General features: G+C 39.8%; 2 protein-coding genes across 4 annotated transcripts in view; one reads left to right on the top strand and one right to left on the bottom strand.

The window, feature by feature from the left end:
- The window catches only part of mybpc3 (myosin binding protein C3), a 43903-nt gene extending 34260 nt beyond the window's left edge, over window positions 1-9643 (bottom strand). The window contains exons 1-2 of the mRNA XM_057344827.1: window positions 9619-9643; window positions 7141-7410 (exon numbers count right to left, since the gene is read on the bottom strand). Of these exons, the coding sequence (XP_057200810.1) occupies window positions 7141-7410; window positions 9619-9643 (295 nt within the window). The remainder of the gene's footprint in view (window positions 1-7140; window positions 7411-9618) is intronic.
- Window positions 9644-11814: 2171 nt separating this feature from the next.
- On the top strand, window positions 11815-22224 carry cars1 (cysteinyl-tRNA synthetase 1). 3 transcript variants are annotated; one of them, XM_057344734.1, is made up of 23 exons: window positions 11815-11940; window positions 12712-12948; window positions 13771-13862; window positions 14239-14327; window positions 14645-14741; window positions 14884-14982; window positions 15315-15464; window positions 15751-15891; window positions 16462-16550; window positions 16654-16775; window positions 17243-17355; window positions 17546-17674; window positions 17817-17946; window positions 18123-18226; window positions 19079-19176; window positions 19271-19460; window positions 19706-19774; window positions 19925-20006; window positions 20235-20315; window positions 20395-20462; window positions 21084-21143; window positions 21238-21321; window positions 21499-22224. In XM_057344734.1, the coding sequence occupies exons 1-23, from the start codon at window positions 11919-11921 to the stop codon at window positions 21625-21627; spliced, it is 2475 nt and encodes an 824-aa protein (XP_057200717.1). In that variant the 5' UTR covers window positions 11815-11918; the 3' UTR covers window positions 21628-22224. The 3 variants fall into 3 exon arrangements, 2 of the variants coding, with proteins under 2 accessions (XP_057200717.1, XP_057200725.1); XM_057344742.1 differs by lacking the exon at window positions 12712-12948; XR_008963739.1 differs by lacking the exons at window positions 21084-21143; window positions 21238-21321; window positions 21499-22224 and having other exon boundaries at window positions 19925-20005; window positions 20233-20315.
- Window positions 22225-22283: the final 59 nt, after the last annotated feature.

The following is a 22283-nucleotide window of genomic DNA, read 5'->3' as shown; positions in this document are numbered from 1 at the left end:
TGTACATTTACTTTCTAAATATATTTTTTGCTATTTTTAAAAATGTTTCCACATGTAAATCAATAACAGTTACAATTGTAACAATATTTCAAGTGTAATTTATGAGATTTGTTGTGTTTTGAATCCAATATGTCTTTGTAAAAGCCATAAAATTGATGGTGTCAGGGAACTCAAGAGTCAAAAGCAGGTTAAATGGATTTATTAAGCACCTCACAGCAAATACCACAGTGGAGAATCAGTAAAGAGAAAAGGCCACCTAGCGGCTCAAATTAGGACACACACTCTGCAGAGTAGGAGATTCCGGGCTAGGGTTGGGGGTGAACAGGGCTATCAGGCTTGAGACATATGACAAACATACGCGAGGCACCGTTGCGTGCCGCCCACTCACCGCAGACAATCTGTAAAATACGGAAAAGAGTCAAAACATAATGGTAATCCACAACGGGTTAAATCCAATATCCACTCTGACAGAGCCCGAAAGTCCACTGGGTGAGATCCCAAAAGCAATAACAAAAAGTAATCCACAACTGGTAGTCCAATAATCCAATTGGCAGAGCCAGACGAATATCTCTGGAGAGCTCACAATAATCCACTAGAAAGGCTCGAAAGAGTCACAAGACTGGGTTAGCAGAACATCTCTGCAGTCCTCCAGACTGCGAAGAAAACGTACTTGGATAATCCGCAAGACCGACAGAGAAAATACACTCGGATGAAATCCACTAGACCGACAGGAACATGTACTCTGGTGAAATCCACTAGACCGACAGGAACATGTACTTTGATGAGATCCACTAGACCGACAGGAGAAGCATACATGAGACAGTCCTAAAGACTGAACGGAGAAACAAGCGGATATAAGAAGGGAAAAAAATCAAGAGTGAAGATGAGAAACCAGGAGGGGAGAGAGAAAGAAAACAAAGCCAACCCAGGTGAGAAGAGTGAAACAATAATGAGGTAATCAGTGCAGACACACAAGGGCGGGGCGGTCACGGAGATACCAAGCACATGGTGAGCTGTTAAACCGCACCACGGGCTCGACAGGAAACAAAACAAGTGCTCAGACCTGAGACCCAACAGAACCCCCCTCCAGCGGCGCCACTGGCGTCCTAGGAGGGGGCTCACCTCGTCGCCGGTGGAAGTCAGAGATCAAAGATGGGTCCAGAATGTCCCAGGAGTTTACCCAACATCTCTCCTCTGAACCATAGACCTCCATGGAAACGGAAGACGTGATCCACCAGCAGTTGAGCAGTCTCCTGAGCGGAGGGAAGTGGGACAAAATGGACCGTCTTGGAGAAACGATCCACCACAGTGAGAACCACAGTGTTGCCTTTGGAAGCAGGTAGCCCAGTAACAAAATTAAGGACTGTGGGACCAGAGGCGGGCGGGAATGGGCAAGGGATGGAGCAGTCCAGCGGGGGGTGGGCGGGATTAGGCATCTTACATTGAGCGCATATCGGGCAGACCAACACGAACTGTCTGACTTCCTTGGCCAGTGATGGCCACCAGAAGCGCTGGTGGATGGCAGCCAACGTTCCCCAAATTCCTGGATGGCAGACTAATCTAGAAGAGTGACCCCACTGAAGGACATCAGAGCAGCCGGTACCAACAACCTACCCCCTGGGCACTCTGCTGGCACTTGCACCCCTCGTCCGGCCTCCGCTACTCGCCGTTCGATTCCCCAAGAGAGAGCCCCAACCACCACCCTTCCAGGGAGGATGGTCTCGGCCGAAAGCTCCCTCTCGGGTCTCGAACAGACGCGAGAGGGTTTGACGTTCTTAGAACCGGGCCGGACCGAGAGGGTGAAGTTAAATCGGCCAATGAAGAGTGCTCAGCGGGCTTGGCGTTAACTCAACCTCAGACTGAACGGACATATTCCAGGTTCTTGTGGTCCGTCCAGACCAAGAAGGGCCGCTCTGCACCCTCCAACCAGTGACGCCACTCCCCCTGGGCCAGTCTTACTGCCAACAGCTACCTATTGCCGATGTCGTAGTTACGTTCTGCAGGACTTAGACGGTGAGAGAAGGCGCATGGGTGCACCTTCCCTTCACCATCAGAGCGCTGAGATAAAACTGCGCCGACCCCGACATCTGATGCATCGACCTCAACAATAAACTGTAGAGCAGGATCTGGAACAGACAGAATAGGTGCAGAGATAAAATGGGACTTTAATTTATCGAAGGCAACCTGTGCATCATGATTCCACTTGGAAGGCACTTTAATGGCGGTCAATGCAGTAAGGGGCGCGGCGATGAGGCCGAAGTTCCTGATGAATCGGAGCCCAGAAACCGTTGAAGTGCCTTGTGAGAGTCGGGGGTGGGCCATTCGGCGACAGCTTTAATCTTAGCGGGATCCACCTTGATACTGTGGGAGGAGATAATATGAGGGCGGGGCGGTCATGGAGACACCGAGCATGTGGTGAGCTGTCAAACCGCACCACGGGCTCGACAGGAAACAAAACAAACAAGTGCTCAGACCCGAGACCCAACATAAGGATTCATTAGTTTATATATACATTGAACCAAACACTATCATTACATCTTAGTTACTTAGTTTTGACAAAACATCCCATGTTTCGGTCGTGACACACATTTTCGTAGTGATGGTAATGTTTTGGTATTGATTACAATATTTAATTTGCACAGCTGAATCAGACCTTTTTTATGTTAATACAAATAACTAACTATATACAGTATATGTTGCACATACGCAGCCAGCACATAGCAAACACACATCAGACAATAAATATCTAATAGAAAACCTACAGCTCACATTGTCACGGTTGTGGTGCAGAGAACCCAAGCGCAGGCAGGCAGTGAAGGGGTTAACAGATACTTTTATTTTACAAAACACAACCAAAAACACCAACAATGGGGGAAACGAAACTGATATACATATATAAAACAAGAGACTTCCCACGAGGGGGCAAAATGAAAACAAGACAAATAAACTAAACACAAAGACACGACCAAACGTCTTAAATCATACGAGGCACAAAACACGAACAGGAACAGGAACAGGAACAGGAACACGGGCAAGAGCACGACCACGATACAGGAACACACAGTACAGGCACCAAACACATACAATGCACGAGCACAAGACAAAGAAACAAGAGGGTATTTATAGGAAACACAAACGAGGGATAATGACATGGGGCAGGTGTGAGACATTAAACACTCAGGGAAAGATAACGAGGAAACAAGAGGGATGGGGCCAATGACAAGACACTGGAGAGAATGTATATTATTGTCAAACGGACAATAATATGTTTCTCTCCACACATAACCAAAGACTTTGTCATGGCTCTGCTACAGGACCAAGAAAAACATGACTAAGGAAGCAGAGCCATGACAGAAGCCCCCCCTTTAATGAGCACCTCCAGGTGCTCACCAAGGGGTAGACGGACAAGACAAGGCAGACCGAGACAAAGACAAAAACCAGACAAACATGGTGAACATGACAAGGGGTAGACAGGACAACAAGACACAGGATGGGGTGATAACAAACACACATGGGAGTGCGGACATGGCTTGACGCCGGCTGGAAGGCCGGCTGGGACGCCGGCTGATCACCGGACTGGACGCCGGCTGGATCACCGGACTGGACGCCGGCTGGATCACCGGACTGGACGCCGGCTGGATCACCGGACTGGACGCCGGCTGGATCACCGGACTGGACGCCGGCTGGATCACCGGACTGGACGCCGGCTGGATCACCGGACTGGACGCCGGCTGGATCACCGGACTGGACGCCGGCTGACACCGGACTGGACGCCGGCTGCACCGGACTGGACGCCGGCTGCACCGGACTGGACGCCGGCTGCACCGGACTGGACGCCGGCTGGACACCGGACTGGACGCCGGCTGCACCGGACTGGACGCCGGCTGCGGACTGACGCCGGCGCACCGGACTGGAGCCGGCTGCACCGGCCGGGAAGGAGACCACGCTGCCCGCCGTTGCCTCTTCTTCTTACGCCTAGCCACCCGGCTGGTGGTCGGGTGATGGAAGGAGGTAAACGGCACGGCTGGCTCCGGCTGGGACTCCTCGGAGGTGGTTCCCCAAGACTCCCTCCTTCCTCGCCTACCTCGTAGGCTGACTGGTGGGGAGGCTGCAGGGGTTGAGGAGAGCGGTGTGGCAATGCCTAAAACCCCGATCTGCAGGGTCTGACCCTCCTGTATGGCGGCCAGCGGAGATGGGTGATAGTGACGTGTTGAGACCCTGGACTCCGGTCGGTTCATGACGTACTGCCACACGACATCGAAGTCCAGCGGTCTCAATGACCGCATCTCCGCCCGTGACAGGGGGTCCCTGAGACCGGCGTTAAAAAGCACCGCCACCTCCTCCTCCCCGAAGACAACCTCCTCTGCGGCATCCAGGAACCTATATAGATAGTCCTCGATGTCATCGTTCCCCTGACGAATGCCGCAGAGGAGGCGAGCCTGGTGGGACCGTCTCGTGCCCATGCTGCCTACTGGGTTCGTATTTGGCTCGTGTATTCTATTCTGTCACGGTCTGGCAGAAAGAACCCAAATGCAGGCAACAGTGAAGGGGTTAACACAAGACTTTAATAATACAAAAAACACAAAACAAAAACCCACGAGGGGGTGTAAACATGACAAGATAATAATAAGGGTAAACAGGGACGAAAACTAACTAAACACTAAACTAGAAACAACACTTGACATAAACTAAACTCAAACACTTACTAAGACTTGACAGGGTTCTTGGTAACCCACCATCATGCAACGACACGGACACACCGGGTAACCATACTGACTTACGTTTCACGACCCAGCCTCTCAAGATACCTCATAGTCTCCACACGGCCTCATTTACCCATATCCACAATGTAATTCCCACACGAGCAACAGACAAAGAAACAAGAGGGTATTTATAGGAAACACAAACGAGGGATAATGACATGGGGCAGGTGTGAGACATTAAACACTCAGGGAAAGATAACGAGGAAACAAGAGGGATGGGGCCAATGACAAGACACTGGAGAGAATGTATATTATTGTCAAACGGACAATAATATGTTTCTCTCCACACATAACCAAAGACTTTGTCATGGCTCTGCTACAGGACCAAGAAAAACATGACTAAGGAAGCAGAGCCATGACACACATACTATATCACTACCAAAACATACTAAAATACTAATGATTTGCATAACTGAACAGAGATTTGTTTATTTCCCAAAATAAAGGATTGAGTGTCCATTTTTCTCACTACCAAAACAATTTTTGTCACTACTGAAACAATGATACCCAGTGATACGTTTCAGTCGTGATTGTTTTGGTAGTGACAATTTTTGAATAGCCTATATCAAATATGCTGATCAGCACATTTGCAAGCATTGTTCTAAACAGATGTACACATATAAAAACTACATTTTATGGAATAACGCCCAAAAAAGTTTGCTTAATTGCAGAAAAAAGATGTTTGGTATAGTTACATTCCATAAAGTTACACACAGATTTTCAGACTTTTGAACACATTTACTTCAAAATGATAAGACCGATCTACTCACCATGTAGCTATTAGAGAGAGGGACACAGTAATGATTCTTGATAAAAAATGTAGGGGTGTGGCTAAAATCAGTCTCAGCCAATGGACTAAAACATACACTGTTTCGGTAGTGACATGAAGCTCCGGGACACATAAAGTTTTTTTACATAAAGTTTAATCATTAAAAAATATAAAATAAATATTTTTTTGAACTTTGCTTTTTGAAAAACATCAAAAATATATTTTTAAAAACAACAATGGACAAAAAATATATTTTTTTTAAATATAATTTTCATAAGTTTAAATTTAGGGGTTTGGGTTCGGGACACCCATCTCCCAATTGAAAGTACCCAATAAATTATGATTTTATATATATTAAGCTTACTGATATTACAAATATTACTGTGGGTTTCGAAAGATGATAAAGGACCTTAGTAAACAACTAAGATTTGAATACTTGAATGCTTTAAAAAAAAAAAAGTGGTACAGCAGTTTGCATGAATTCTGAATGGCCCATATACAAAGACGTAGATTTTTTTTAATGCTGTAAGAGCTCATGGACATCAGACTTTAAACTCATCTTATTTAGGAATGCACCGTTATGTAAATTTTGGCAGATAACCTATATTACTTTGATATTGGAACCCGATAATCGATATATTGGCCGATATAAAGTATCTAAATATTAACATTATGATAAATTATAATAAAAATAACATTTCTGAGACTGAAACAAAAGGCAAAAAGTGGACAACTGCTTTTATTTGAAAACATTAACTGCAGAAAACAAAATAACCATTATTTATCTTTTTTACTTGAAAATCATGTACCAAGCCTACTTTACTCTAGTTAGAGATTCTTTAACTTTTAAACTGTTCTGGTATAATGTTTATTTAATAAACAAATTAAAGATGTTCTTCCAGAGCAACCCAGGAAAGTGTTTTTAATAGCCACGAGTCTAACATGTCTCAAGACAGAAAGCATTCAGTCATCAATCGGCTTTAAACAATATGATTTTGTTCCTATAATTTACACATTCATAAAATGACTAACATTAAAAATAACCATTTATCAGCCGATACCGATATGGCCGATAATTTATTGTGCATCCCTAGTCTTAATAGCAGCAGTCCAACAGAAGCATAGGATTAATGGTGGCTATGTTTGCTATGGCTCTCAAATGACTCATTCATCAACAAAGCTTCAGAACAGTTGTGTTTCATTTCCATTTTTCCTAAGCAATGTGCAGGCCAAATGCTTTTGTCAGTGAAGATAATTAGAAATAAATAACCAAGACATATGGATGACAGAACTACATGCTGCACCTCATTAGCATTGAGAGTTTTACATGCACAATGATCCAAGCTCCAAGAAACATAAGTGAAGAGGTGCTGAAGAGATCTGGTGAGTTTCTCAGACAGAGGACTGCAAAAAGTGACACCATGCTAAGACACAGTGCTTTAATAAAGGCATCCATCATTGACTCAACAAAGTAAACACCAGAGGTGAATTAGTTACCGTGATCCCAAACCATGTCTTGTGATTTACAGATGAACGATGGTGGTGTAAACGTGAAGTAGAATATAGCAAGAAGTGCAACAATAAGGCACCGTCGCAAAATTCACCCACCTTCTGACTCCTTTATCTTTAATTCAAATTTCACCTTTGACACCCCAGCAATAACAGCATATCCTACGGCATCCTCATGGACTGCATTGTTTATGGTGAGAGAATGCGTACTGTCTTCTTTTGAGATGGTGTATTTGTAACTGGGCGAGATGTCCTTGGAGTCTCGCTGCCATCTCACCTTCACATCAGGCTTTTCAGTCTCTGCTTCGAATATGACTGTTGCCCCAATCTTAGCTGTCTGAGTTTTTGGTTTCTTGATGAAAGCAGAGACTGAGGGATTGAGGGGGCAGGTTGGTCAACAGGAAATGATGCGTTTGCAAAATCATTATACAGCCCATCTCAAGCAAATAAAAAGACTTGCATAACCATTCCTCCTCTTGTGTATGAGGTTGTCTTGTCCTTATCTTGTTTTTCTACACTCTCCAAAGTTATGTCTTTAGGGAAATTTACCATGATTTTACTATAGTAAAAGTTACCATGTTTTTTGGCTGATAGATAAGCATTTGTATAACCAGTATGACTTTCTTTCTTCTGCAGAACACAAAAGAAGATATTTTGAAGAATGTTGGTAACCGAACAACGGCAGGTTTGGTGTCCATACAATAGAAGTCAATGGCAAGTCAAATGCTGTTGTTCGGTTACCAACATTCTTCAAAATATCTTCTTTTGTGTCCTGCGGAAGAAAGAAAGTCATACAGGTTTGAAATGACATGAGGGTGAGTAAATAATGACATAATTTTCATTTTTGGGTGAACTATCGCTTTAAAATACAGTACCTATATTTGTAATGTTTACTCATACCATTTGAGTAACTAAACTAGTCTGTTCTGATACGTACAGGAGTTGTTGGAACTTGATCTTCAAGCTATTCTTACTTTATTTCCTGCCTTGCATTATTACCAACATGTTCATAGTTATTTCTTACGCATCAGTATGCAAAATTCGACCATAAAGCAAGCCAACCCACTGGGTTTAAATATAGAGTGCACTTGCTCCCTAATGATAAAGGCAGTCCATAGTGACACAGCTGCAGGTAGCTGCTAGAGGGATTAGCTGGGATCTATTTCTGTTGTCTATCAAGTGCTGGTTCCTCTCTTGCCATTTGAAGTCTGCTGGTATTCCTGTCGCCTTTGATCCACTGCTGCTGGCTAGATAGAAGCAGTGACACTACACTAATGATGTCTCCATGATAAATATGTTCTGAGTTTTAATGCTAGAGGGAGGATGTCAAAGAGGTAAGTGCAAGGTCAGGATAAAAACTAAGGACACATAGTACATCTACTTCATATATCTGTAAGAATGATTAACTTCACTGTCCAATGTACAATACGATACATGAACACATGAAAATGTCTCTAAAAGAGACAGACAGATGATGTAGATCATTTATGTCACAAGGTGTCAGTCAATGATGGTCTGAATGTGAGGTGGGACTGGGGAGGGAAGTTATCTAATGAAGGTGACCTGGTTCACTGTAAAAAAATATTATTCATTTTTTTGTTGGGTCAACTTAAAATGGTTGCCTTAAAAATTTAAGTTAATTCAACTTAAAAATAATAGTTAACTCAATGAGTTAACTTTCTTATTGAGTTGACTAAAATTGTTGAGTTGACTGATATTTTTAAGATGAATTAACTAAACAATTTAAGGCAACCAAGTTGAACCAACATTTTCAAACATTTAAAGTCCGCCGTTTGATTTCACATTTCATCAGAAGGCTTTCCAAAAGAAAACGTGCCATCTGCTTGATGGATTTAATTATTGGAAATAACTGCAAAGAGCAGTGTGGAGATACTCTGTTATGGGCCTTTGAGAGGCATTGAAGAGATTGAGAAATAGTCTGCAGACACTATGAACTCCATTGGTTGCTCCAACAGCATTGTTAGAATACTGTGGGTCTTAGCTAATATCACCACAGTAGGCTGTCACACAGGCGGTACACATTATAACAATCCTTTAATTCCTGCTAAGTCTGGGTTATTCTGTGCCCTTCTGAAAAAACACCAAGCCCTGCAGTCGGTGTGATTATGGTTTTCAGTGATAGTTTTGGCGCTAATAAATTATGTCAATAAAATTTTCAAATAAATAAACAAATAAAACTAAAGATTCACTATAGTCAAATCGATACCTTATATTAGCTTGGTATGGGTGTAAACAATAATTGCAACAATTTGACAATATTTTATAAAAACAGACATGAAGACACTTTTCAGAGTCATAATCTTTCCCAGTCTTCTCTTCTTTTGTACATGCCAAATTAATACAGATGACCCAGTAGCACTGCTCAATGCTCATACTGTACAATTCCAGTCATCAACCCAACAGATATACTGTATGGTCAAAGTTCAGAACATTAAAAATCCCATCAACAGAATACAAAACAGCTGCTACATTAAGTTTTTGTCCAGATTGACAAACACATTTATGCCTCTCTTATCAAACAGCATTCATAAGAAAACAAAATAAACACTTGCATACCAGTTTTTTTAGTTGGCTCTGGCATCCTGGTTGAGTGTCCCTAAAGGGTTCCAACAAACAGGCATTGTTGATACCAACCTCACCTCTCTTTTTATAGATACTGTACCCCCTCCCCATGTCCCATGTCCCATGCTCCACCTCTTCTCTCTCTTTTTAAACAAAGATGATCAACACACACCTCTGAGCCCCAAACCCTCCTGCCCACCCCATCACCCATCCACCACAGTGACCCATTATTTAGCCCAAAGCTAATTCACACTGATCCAACAAACCCGTTTTGTTGAAGTTGTTGGATCAATGTGAATGAGAATGTTTGTTGGATCAGTGTAAATTAGGCTTTAGATAACAGATCAAAAGACCTCAAATGTGGATGACAGATAAGGAAGGGAAGAGCGAGGTTAAATTTAGAGCCTTCAACCCTCCAGAAGTTTCCTCTCTCAACGATCCTGCTCAAAAAAACAAAAACAAACAAAAAACACCTGTCTTCTTTGCGGAAAAACTTCTGACATGACTGGATTCTCTGAAATAAAGCAGCGTTGTATTCTGCTTTATATCCTTGATGCTTGTCAACAAATAAAAAATAATTATACAGGTGGTTGCCTGGATTGATCTATTAAATTATAAATTTAATCTGAATTCAAATAATTACACATATTCGTATGAAATGCTCATAGTTTTAAATATCACGACGGACACATGAACAACAGAATGATATTATATGAATAAATGATGAAGATGATCAATTAGTTTTTGTAAAAATGTTTTGCATGAAGGTTGCTCTGAATATGCTCCACATTATGACTTTCACTTTCTATCGTAGCTTTGTCAACCACAAAGAAAAGAACGCAATTAAACATCAAAGTCAACCAACTTGTGATTTATGGACATGTTGGTTACAGTTTAATTTAAAGTCTCTTAAAATTAAGATTTTTTTAGTTTTGAATTAACATTGGTTTGAATTCTGCGTTCTCTTGTATCTTTTGAGTCATGTTGTAATAAGCTGATTTAGCATGCAACAATTCACTCTTGCATTACAGTTCACACCTTTGATGCTACTCCTTTGACCTGTCAGCAGCTTGTCATCACAACATCAAACAGTCACTAGCAGTTGCATAATGATATCTGTATAAAAGTGTTCATAATACATTAAGAGTAACTACACACATTAGCTTTACTGATTTGTATATGCAAGTAAAGGAAAGATATGCATTTGACTTTGACTCACATAAATGATAGACAGGGGGACATATTATGACCTCTCATGCAAGATCACCTCAACATGCACACAAACTACGTGGGCACAGTCACTTCTGCATTGCATTGGCATTCTGGGAGGAGCTTAAAGGCCTGGTTTACAGTGTCTGCCGTTCAACAGCTTGGAATAATTTACACCTTGGTCATAGAGGTCTGTAGTGTGTCTGGACTAAAGATAAGAGCTGGCTGACAGGGCCCTTGACCCGCCAAATATGGCATCAAATCATGTTGCATGTGACAGGTTTTGGTTGTGTAAGTCTGTACACAAAGCACAAACAACAAACAAAGCATTACATTTGGGAAGGCAAAATGTTTGTCTGACAAGTTGTCATTTTAATTTAGAACCTTACATGTAACTAACTTACTCAAAAACCTGACATAGTTATTTTGCAATGGCAAAATAAAACAAATACAATATTTTAAAAAAATAAATAAATAATAAAATAAAATAACAGAGCAAAAGAAGAGAAAAGAAATTAAATGAAATGAAAAACTTTCACCTGCGGTTATGCCTGGATTCCCCTAGTGGTGATTTCGGAAACATCATGAAATGTGGCAAGAGTGCAGTCTGTCAACATAAACCAGTAAAAAATAGCAAAAACTTTAATGCACAAGTCTTTAAAACAACTCTCTAAATTTACTCTTTAAACCTGCTGTTTGATAATGATACAGTGTTGCTTCCTCGCGTTCCCAAGAATAACTTTAGACAACCATTAAACAGTGTGTAAAATTTCATTGGAACTGTTCTTCATTTATTACTTATAATTCAAAACAATTTACATTTACGTATTTGTTAAATGTTTAAGAGCAATTATTAATGTAATAGGGTGTAGGTGGTGACAGACTTTTATTTTGAAAGAATAATAATTTAACGTGTACCGGAAGTATTGTTCTAAAATCCCGTCGATCTGTAGATCATAAGTAACACACTGAATGCACGCAGATAGTATAGAGATAAGTAAAAACCCTCAGCGCATTGACTCGCTTGTGTCTTGTGGTTCATTGTAATTTCCCGGACACGTTATTGTTGCATCAGATAGTGGAAAATGGCAAGAACTGAAGATACAGGTAACTTTTCTCTGTTTTTCCATCTGAGTTCGCTTGCAGATTTACAGTAATATTACATACTGTTAATATTGGCGTGTTTCCTGGCAGGCCTGTTTACAGTAAAGTGGCTCAATATTATTGCTGGTCCTGGTCAAACCTGCAGCTGTTTCGTTATGTTTTAATATTTATTTCCCTAATCTAGTATTCCTTTACATAAAATTACATGGTATATGTGGCACAGTGAGAAACATTGTACGGAACTGATATTGTTAAAATGCGTGATGTGTCTTTGAACACTGGTTTGACATATAAGCTGCAGTGACATATTGGCAATGACAATTTCATCTTTGACAAATCTGACTCTCAGTGTTGCTTATCAGTTATCAAGACAGATATTTACATCGTTACGGTTATGTTTTCTATGAAACATATTCTTTACAAGCATAGGGGCTTTGAGTTTGTACATGTGGTGCTTGTCTTGTTGGATGTCATAATAAAATTGTGAAATATGAACAGTTTCTGTTGTTACCGCCTGTTATGCCCTACATTAACCCATGACTCACAATATTTGTGGTATTTACCTTCAATTACAGTATGACTTTAAGTGTCAGTCATTGGTTCCTTGTTGTACATGTTTGTGTGAACTGATAAATTACAAGACAGGTTTCAGACGAACAGGGTCAAAAAAGATTGCATGTGCCATCATAGTCACTTGTGTCAGGGGGCTGTACATTTCTTTTCTAATGTCTGCACTCTGCATCTCTGTGTGTTTCTACCCTTCTGTTTCTCCAGCCTTTGATTATGGCTTCTTACTGCACATAAGTGAGGCTACTCGCAGGGTTGAGGCTTTGAATGAGTACTTGAGCAGCCGCAGTTACCTGGCCGGCTACGGGCCATCGCAGGCGGACACAGAAGCTTTTTCGCTTCTCTGCGGGCCCCCGTCCGAGCGGCATGTCCACGCCCTGCGCTGGTACAAACACATAGCCGCTCTCAAGCCCCAAATGAATGACCAGACCCCAGAATGCAGCAGTGAGTAGACAGAATTTCTGCCCCTTGTAGTCAGGTTCACGGTGTGCATGCATGTAGGATGTAGATGCATTGTGGTTTGCTGTGTGTGTTGAATATTTTAGAGAGTTTTGCGTATGCTTGAGACCTCTGTGGTTTTTATTGCATGCATGGATGTGAGTGGGTCGCTATTTTAGATCGCATGAGTTAAAGTTTAGACAGGAAACTGAAAAGTGTACAGTCATAACAAGAGAACAGGTTTCAGACAGAATGAGAATGGCATAAAATAGAGGTGAGGAGTCTGTGGTTTTAAATGGCTGGAAGGGAAAGTTCCATGGCTTTGTTTTTCCATTGTTTGTTTCACACATTGTGTGTTTGCTTCATTTATATATGTTTTCTGTTTGAAAGAAAACCCCCTTATACACTTTTGCAGCAGGTGTGCAATCACAGAAAATTCCCAAAGTGGACCTATTGCCTTCACACATGGTTTTTGGATATTTATTTATTCTAGTTTGAGGGTTACTCTATAGGAGTGGTTGTCAAACTTCGAGTTTATAGTGCATCGCTTTTCGGGCCCCCAAATAAAGACTTGTAATCTTAAACTTCAAATTCTAATGAAACCAAAAACCTATTCAGTTATACAATGCTGAAAAATCTATTATTTTGGTTGGTGGGCTTATTTATCTGATTGATTGCATAAAATGTATGATACATTTATATATATTATAAAATCCCACAAAATCACAGCCCCCAGTTTGAGAACCACTGATCTATAGTATAAAAGCACCTAAAGCAGTGAACTTTATATATGATATCATAATGGTAAAACTCTCTTTTGTCTTTCAGCAAGGGGAAAGCGGGTGCAGCCACCTTGGTCTCCCCCGGAAGTAACAGGTGTTTCAAAGCTCAATCTCTATAACAGTCTTACACGAACCAAGGTATTAAAAATGATAATGAATATCAGTCTGATATGTAAGATTTACTGAAATAAGCTGAAGTCCCGTGCAAGCACAATTGACCTAGTCAAAATGTTAAACAGACATAAACGTAAGGTCATTTTTGTTCAAGTAATAATAAATGATGGGTGTTTCAATTCTGAGAGCAGGGCTGCTGTCACAAATTGTCTGTGGTCCAGCTTTAATGAATAAGTTGTATGGAAATTCATTAAATTGCTATTTGCATCATCAGTAAGGGATTTTGCATTATTGCATAAAAACAAAATCTTATTACCTATGGCTTTACTAATAGTATGTTGTGTGCTAGATGCTGTAATATTTCCACAAACTGATGTTCTCGTCTTATTTTATGCATTAGGAGGTGTTTGCACCACAGAAGGGAAACAGAGTTTTGTGGTACTGCTGTGGCCCTACAGTATATGATGCCTCCCACATGGGCCACGCCAGGTGACATATTCCCCATCCATTCATAGTGTTCTTTATCAGAGCTCTTTGTTTTCAATGCACAAAAGCTGCTCTAAACAGCCTGTTTAACACAACACATAGTCAGTGAAAAGGCTGAAGCAGACATTCCATCAGTTTATGTGTATTCAGTATGTGAAGCTGTAAATGAAATTGCATTGCGATCTCATTTAATTGTGGCTTCATGATGAAAAGATTGAACAATTAAAAAGATTTTTATAACAAGGCCCATGCATCAACAAGGATGTCCTGTAGATTTCTTAGAATTTATGTATGATGATTCATTCTCTTTGTCCTTTCAGATCGTACATTTCTTTCGATATACTCCGGAGAATACTGAAGAATTATTTTAAATATGATGTCTTCTACTGTATGAACATCACAGATATTGATGACAAGGTAAGAACAGCACTTGGACGAAATCTGACTCTTTTAATTTTCTTAAAAAGAAATTGTTTATATAAAATGGTACTGAGGATAGTTTAGATTTAAGGACCACAACTAGATATAGTATAAGTTCAGTGTGACCTCCTCTTCTCAGATCATCAAAAGAGCCCGACAGAACCACCTGCTGGAGCAGTACACAGCAAAGAAGCCCAGTGCCTCTAAGATACTGCAGGATGTGTTAACAGCCAGAACGGTGAGCAAAACATGAAATTATACTCATTCATTCGTAAAGCAGATGTTTCAGTGGAGTACTAAAAATACTTCCTTTCTCAGGGTTAGGCTTAAACTTACAAAGGTGAACTTTAGCAAGGTAATAAAGATGTATATAACCTGCCTAAAGTACTGGCAGTACTTACGTGCCATTAACTAATGAAAACAAATGACCACAAGGAAACCACAAAGTGAAACTAATGGTGACCTCAAACACTCCATCCAGTTTAGTGGCCCTTTATTAAGTGTTGCGGCTTTTATCTCTTTCTTCTCTTCGTTGTGCTAACTGTGGTAATTTGTTTGCATTGTGTTTAGCCCTTTAAAGTCAAGCTTGCTGAGACTACAGATCCAGATAAGAAGCAGATGCTGGAAAGGCTGGACGCAGCAGTGGATGCTGCCCTGAGTCCCCTGCAGGAGGCAGTACAGAGCAAAGCTCAGGATGCTTCCATCCAGAATAAAGCAGAGGTACATGATGCATGTTGTCTTTACCTGACCTTATTGTGTTCGATCAGGTCATGTGGAATATTCAGCTCCATGCAGATGCAAAAATCGATCAACTTATCCCTTCAGTGACACATGTATTCAACCTTTTTGTAAAGTTGCTTAAATTTATTTAGTACTGCTTACTGTATATCAGATACTGTATATTATGAGGTGGTCTGAAAGTCTGAAAACTTTTATTTTAATGTTCCTGTGCATGAATTATATTTGTCGTCTTCTTTTCTGTGTTTTTCTGAATGATTTTCTTTAGGTCTTATTGGAGGAAGCCAAAGATCTTTTGTCTGATTGGTTAGACGCTCAGTTTGGGAGTCAGGTGACAGAAAATTCAATCTTCTCTCTGTTGCCGAAGTTCTGGGAGGGAGAGTTTCATAAAGACATGGAAGCTCTTAATGTGAGTCAAGTCATGCTTCTGTAAAATTAAGTAACATGTCGTCGCCTAAAGGTTCTATTCGGGATTTTTGTCAAAACTGAGTTGTTCACACATTCTTATTTTGTGACAACTTATTTACATAATGTAATGTTTTTTATTTACATTTTGGGACTTTTTAGGAAACAAAAAGTTTATTCTACAAAGTCAAATGGAATGCAAAAACTTTGGAGCTTGTCATCTCAAAACGCAAGCTCAGAATGCAGATAAAACCGTATAATTCCAAGGTGACGATGTGTAAAAATGTAAATAAATATAAAGTATTTTACTTAGTTGTTGAAAGAGTTCACCCAAAATTACCTTTTTCCTGAAATAGCTCTATAAAAAAGGAAATTTTACTAGTTAATTTTGATTTCATGCGTTCCATTCAAGTTCACATTTTTTCAGGAGTCTTTAAAACAATTAAAACATTTTCCACTTTTGGGATTGACAATTTAATGACTCTCATTTCATAATTCACATGAATGTGTTTGTCAAACGTCTAAACAGTGGCTTAAAAGCCTGTGGTGTTTAAAGCAAGTGTTTGATTGACAGGTCCTCCCCGCTGATGTTCTCACACGGGTCAGCGAGTATGTGCCAGAGATCGTGGCATTTGTCCAAAAGATTGTGGATAACGGTTATGGGTAGGTGCAGAACTGTCATCTTTGGTTTTAGATGGATCAGTTTAATATTTCCGACTATAAAACCCATGTCCACATTTCTTTTTGTGCTGTCTTCTCTCACCAGATATGAGTCGAATGGATCTGTCTATTTTGACACTGCGAAGTTCGATGCCTGTCCTGATCACTCTTATGCCAAACTGGTACCAGAAGCCGTTGGAGATCAGAAAGCTCTTCAAGAAGGAGAAGGTAAAGTTCAGAGAACAGGAATCAACAGCAGCTATTGCTACATGTCCTTTATCTGTATCTGTCTTATTATCATAGCATGTGAATAGGTTCGCATCATTGCAGCTGTAATAAAGCAGCATGTGGTTAGAGCCATTCACGGAACTCAATTAAGGTTAGATTGAAAGAAAGAAAAAGATTTGACGTATCAGATTTGATTGTGAATAATTGCCATGGCAACTAATTATAATTGCTAGCTATAAAACTGTCTTCATACATGCTGATAGGGGTAGATATACTGTATATCAGATATTTTTATAGTTATAATTCTGAGAAGTAGATACAATGAGCTACAATTATCTATTTTATAACGCAGCATTAGGAAAAGATGTGTAACGGCTTCTCTTCTCTCTTCTGTCATGATAATCGTCTTCTCTGAATGTATTCTTTTAAAGAGAGAATATTTTTTCCTCTCTTTCTAATTTTTGCAGGAGACTTGAGTATCTCAGCAGACAGACTGAGTGAAAAGAGATCACAGAATGATTTTGCGCTGTGGAAAGCCTCCAAGCCCGGTGAGCCGTCCTGGGACTCCCCATGGGGAAAGGTGAGCAGTTACACATCCGAACAACATGTTACTTTTGTTCACTTTACAAAATCTCCAATGCTCAGAATGGACAGCTATTGGCAAATCTGACATTGTCACAGAATTTAGTATAGTATGACAGTGTTTTGAATGTATTATTCTGCATACAAATTTCTTGATTTATTTGCAATTCTTGTGGGATTTTTTGAAGGGGCGACCAGGTTGGCATATTGAGTGTTCAGCTATGGCTGGATCTATATTGGGAGAGTCTATGGACATCCACGGAGGAGGATTTGACCTGCGTTTCCCTCATCATGACAATGAGTTGGCGCAGTCTGAGGTGAGAAAGGCGTTGCTGTTTGTAGAATCAGTTTATCGTGGGTGAGATTAGGACTAAAGAAACTCTACTGAAGTGAAGATTGATGATATTAAATTCAGTCTGTTATCCTGATATATGAAATATTTTGTGTTCTTCTCTACAGGCTTACTTTGAGAATGATCACTGGGTGCGATATTTCTTGCACACAGGTCACCTGACCATTGCAGGATGCAAGATGTCTAAATCTCTGAAGAACTTCATTACTATCAAAGATGCCTTGGCTAAGCATACAGGTATTTTATCAGGATTATATATTTATAGGACCATTAGACGGTACGTGTTACACACATAGACATTTGCATCTGTGTTTATGTATATCTATGTGCTCCCTTTAATATTCCTCATAATAATCTGCGAAAGAAAGTCAAAGTTTGAACATCGTTCATCTGTGTTCTTTTTCATTTTTTAGCAAGACAGCTTCGTTTGGTCTTCCTGATGCATTCCTGGAAAGATACATTGGATTACTCCAACAACACCATGGAGTCAGCCATCCAGTATGAGCGGTTCATAAATGTGAGTGACCCAGAAAAATCAGACAGAAGAGGTGATGGATAAAGTACCCAAAATTCAAACTCTGTCCAAATTTAATAACTGCCAGTTATCCGTCTACAGAATCCTCATAAGCGCTTATCTTCATTCTTAAAAGAATGTGGAAGGTCAGAGAATAGTGGGTGTCCTTCAAGGCACATTAATTCTGTCTTGGGCTTCTTTCAACCTATCAATTACTCTGTCGCCAAGGAATATAACATGGGCAGAGCTCCAATTTTGCCTGAAACTAAAAGGCAGCCATCTGCATGGAAAGTATGAAAAGGTTACCTGTAATTGACCTACACACAATATTTTTTAGAGCAGCCTCACCCGAACTTGAGGTTAGGATCTAATGAGGCGCACCGTGTTTTTTTAGCTACACCGGTGTGCCTCCGAAGGCTGTAAAAATCTAGACACCTTATTAGAAGATGATGCAATTATAGTGTAATCCTCCTAACTCAATTAAAGTGGCTAAATTAATGCTTTATATATATACACCTCAAGATGTGCTGTATGAATTGTTAATATTCATATTAAAATTCACATTAAAGATTCATATTAAATTTGAAACCTGAACAGGCTGTTCTGGTGTGAAAATATAACACAATAAAAAATCCAGTATTTATGAAGCTTAAAACCAATAAATAATGTTGTAATAATTAATGTATTTTCTATGTACTGTAACATGACCTGTTTTTCTGAGTTTCTCAATATGTTCATGTTTTTGGTATAAAAAATAATGTACTTGAAATGAACAAATTAAAATAATTATCTAGGTTAAATGCAAGTAAATTTCTATACAAAGGGTTGTTTAATGAATCTGTTTTTTTTCCATAGGAATTCTTTCTGAATGTAAAGGACATTCTCAGGAGCCCTACTGACATCACAGGCCAGTTTGAGAAATGGGAAGCTGAAGAGATTGAACTCAATAAAAGGTGACTAAACTAGGTCTTTCTCTCAGAAATAAAATCACGGTTCTAAAGTTAAAGCTTTATTACTCAATACAGTTCTCGCTGTGTGTTTGTGTAGCTTTTATGAGAAGAAAGCGGCAGTACATGAGGCGCTGTGTGACAACATGGACACTCGCTCGGCTCTGGAGGAGATGAGGGCTCTGGTCGGTCAGAGTAACACATATATGGCAGCCAGAAGGAGTGCGAAATTGCCGCCCAATCGCATGCTGCTTGAGAGCATTGCCCTATATTTGACCGACATGCTTAAGGTAGCGTGCCACCTGTCATTACAAAATATCACAGTCATTTGAATACATTGTAATACAGAACTACCTCCCACATAATTAATACCTTGATGCAGTGAGTTTAGTGCTTGAAAATGGAAACCGTTGTTTATGTAACCTCTGCACAAATTGCTAAGTGAAATCTGTATGAGACGGGAGGTACGGACATTAACTGAAGGAATGGATGCGTACTGGGCTGCTTACTAAAGCTCTTTTTTCTTTACTGACAGACATTTGGAGCAATCGAGGGAACTGAGCCCATTGGCTTCCCTGTTGGAGGAACGGGCCAGAATGCCGATGTAAGTAACTTCACTCAGATCATATTTTTGATTCATCAAAGATTTTATTGTTGATCACTGTACCAAAGCGATGCCATTAAATATGTGCTTTAATGTGGATCGCTGACCTCCATAAAGACTATTCTAATCTATTTTTAATTGCTGTTTTAGCTGGAGAGCACAGTCATGCCCTATTTGACAGTGCTTTCAGAGTTCAGGGAAGATGTCAGAAAAATTGCAAGAGAGAAAAAAGGTAAATAGCTCTGTGCATGTGGAAAAACAGTTCAATGTGAGCTCCTGCAATGTTTTTTTTAATCAATTACTGTGATGCATATTATTTCTGCATATTTCTTTTATCCTTTGTTTTCCTCTTTGAAAGATGTTACTGTTGCAACAGCCGTTTGCATACAATACAAATTGCACCTTTTTTGCACCAATTCTCTGCTGACTAGAGAATTCACTGAAAAACTTTGTGTCTCAGTGACAGAATTGCTGCAGCTCTGTGATGTTTTACGTGATGACGTTTTACCCGAGCTTGGTGTTCGACTAGAGGATCGTGACGGTAAAGACAAGTAATAGAACTGCCAAGATATTAAGGGTCTAAACAAACCTCCATTTACATGATGTTGTGGTTTTTAAAGGACTTCCAACGGGGATGAAGCTGGTGGACAAAGAGACGCTTATGAAAGAGAAAGAGGAGAAGAAAAAGGTAATGCAGAATTAGGAAGGGACGATTGAACATGGCATTTAATTGATTAATTCTGTATGTATTTGATGTATATATTGTATCGTACAAAAACGGTTTACTTCTGAAGGTGTACCAGTCTGATTAGATTAAATTTGCTTAGTTACCTCTACGCTATGGTAAGGTGACAGGTTTCTTTTTGTCAATGGAAAAAAGTTCCTCAGCGTCTCGGGCAGAACAAAAGAAATGTTTCAGATGCAAAGCTGGTCATTAAAAATGTATTCAAGCCTTTTCAGCTGTCAGTATAAATGACGGTCTTTAGAATAAATTGCAAGGACTCAAGTTGCACTGGTTCATTGTTTTACCTTCTTTAAATTACTGCCTTCTATGCACACAATCTGCTCTACACACACAAGCTTCAGATCGCTGAAGATTACTCCATGATCCAGTCCATGAGAAGCAGTGTTTTTGTCTAAAGGGAATTACATGTTGGTTTATCACACATTCATATTTGGGAATAAAAAATGTTATGCACTGCAGCTTTAACGTTGAACGTTCATTTAGAAGTGGCAGGTGTTGTTTTGTAATCATGTAAATATACAAGTCTTTGTAATATGAATGTTCCATTCTTTATTGTGTTTTAAGATGGAAGAGGAAAGGAAAAAGAAAAAAGAGGAGGCTGCCATGAAAAAACAAGAACAAGAGGTGATTAGCACAAACCCCTCAGAGAAGTGCGTTCTTGTTAATTCTCTATTGTTTTGAAGAATTGTCATTCTTAATTTGTGTATTTTTTTGATAGATGGCAAAGATTGCAAAAATGAAGGTTAAACCCTGTGAAATGTTCCGCTCAGCAACCGACAAGTACTCCAGCTTTGATGAAAAGGTAATACAAACTATTTATAGTCTCCTGCGTCATAGGATACTCTATTGTACATTTACATTACTGTATGTTTGGATCCATTTCAAGGTGACTATTGAACAACACTGAATGATGTCTATACATTTTTAATCACTAATTGAGAAACGTTAAAGGTATGTCTGTTGATCTTCACACAAACAGGGCTTCCCAACACATGATGCTGAGGGGAAAGAGCTCAGTAAGGGACTGACAAAGAAGCTTCACAAGCTTTACGAGGCTCAGGAGAAGCTGTACAATGAATACCTCCAGTCAACCCAAAACGGGAGCTGAAAACATGACACATTGAGTTTGATGTCACATGCGATCCGCCCATCGTGTCTTTTGTGAACATGTCTTCTTGTGTTTGTTAAAAAAAGGCAGACCTCATCTACATATTTGCCACTAAACTTTTGCAGTTTTCTTCCTTCTGATCATGATCGGAAGGTTGTCATTTTCTTCTGATACTTTGCGATTGGGGCTTTATAGATATTTTATGACTATGATATAAGGGTACATACTTTATAATGTGTGCTTTTTACACACACCAGAAGAAGATGTGAGGATATCATATATTTCCAAATTGCATTTTGATGGTTTTTTAGAAATATTATCAACTATTTCGCTTGTTAATATGGAGATGGATGGAACATTCAGTGTTTTCAACATTGATTCAAAACTGTCTTTGAAAAATCTGGCTGTGGAAGTAAGCATCTTTGGTCAAATGTTTGCGAACAAGTCAGATTATGCAGGAATGAAGGGACTTGCAATGAAGGCTTTCGCAATTGTATCACAAAAGGAAAAAGATACACACATAGGAGAACGAGTCATTGTTATTATTATACTCTATGAGAACTTGAATATCAAATTAAAAAATAATTTTGCTTAATATATGATGCTTTTCTCTAATAACTTGGATGTTTAAGTCATTTTGTCCTGCCAGTGTTTGC

This window comes from Triplophysa rosa, linkage group LG1 (assembly GCF_024868665.1).
Source record: "Triplophysa rosa linkage group LG1, Trosa_1v2, whole genome shotgun sequence".
In the NCBI taxonomy this organism is placed as follows: domain Eukaryota; kingdom Metazoa; phylum Chordata; class Actinopteri; order Cypriniformes; family Nemacheilidae; genus Triplophysa; species Triplophysa rosa.
Note: the sequence above shows the minus strand (reverse complement) of the source record. Positions and strands in the feature narration are given on the sequence as shown.

What these genes read in the sequence shown, in the direction of transcription:
- cars1 (XM_057344734.1), top strand. Translation starts at nt 11,919, where the DNA reads ATGGCAAGAACTGAAGATACAG. An exon ending in ACAGTCTTACACGAACCAAG is followed by an intron (nt 13,863 to 14,238) that starts GTATTAAAAATG and finishes TTTATGCATTAG; the next exon opens with GAGGTGTTTGCACCACAGAA. An exon ending in GAGATTGAACTCAATAAAAG is followed by an intron (nt 19,177 to 19,270) that starts GTGACTAAACTA and finishes GTGTTTGTGTAG; the next exon opens with CTTTTATGAGAAGAAAGCGG.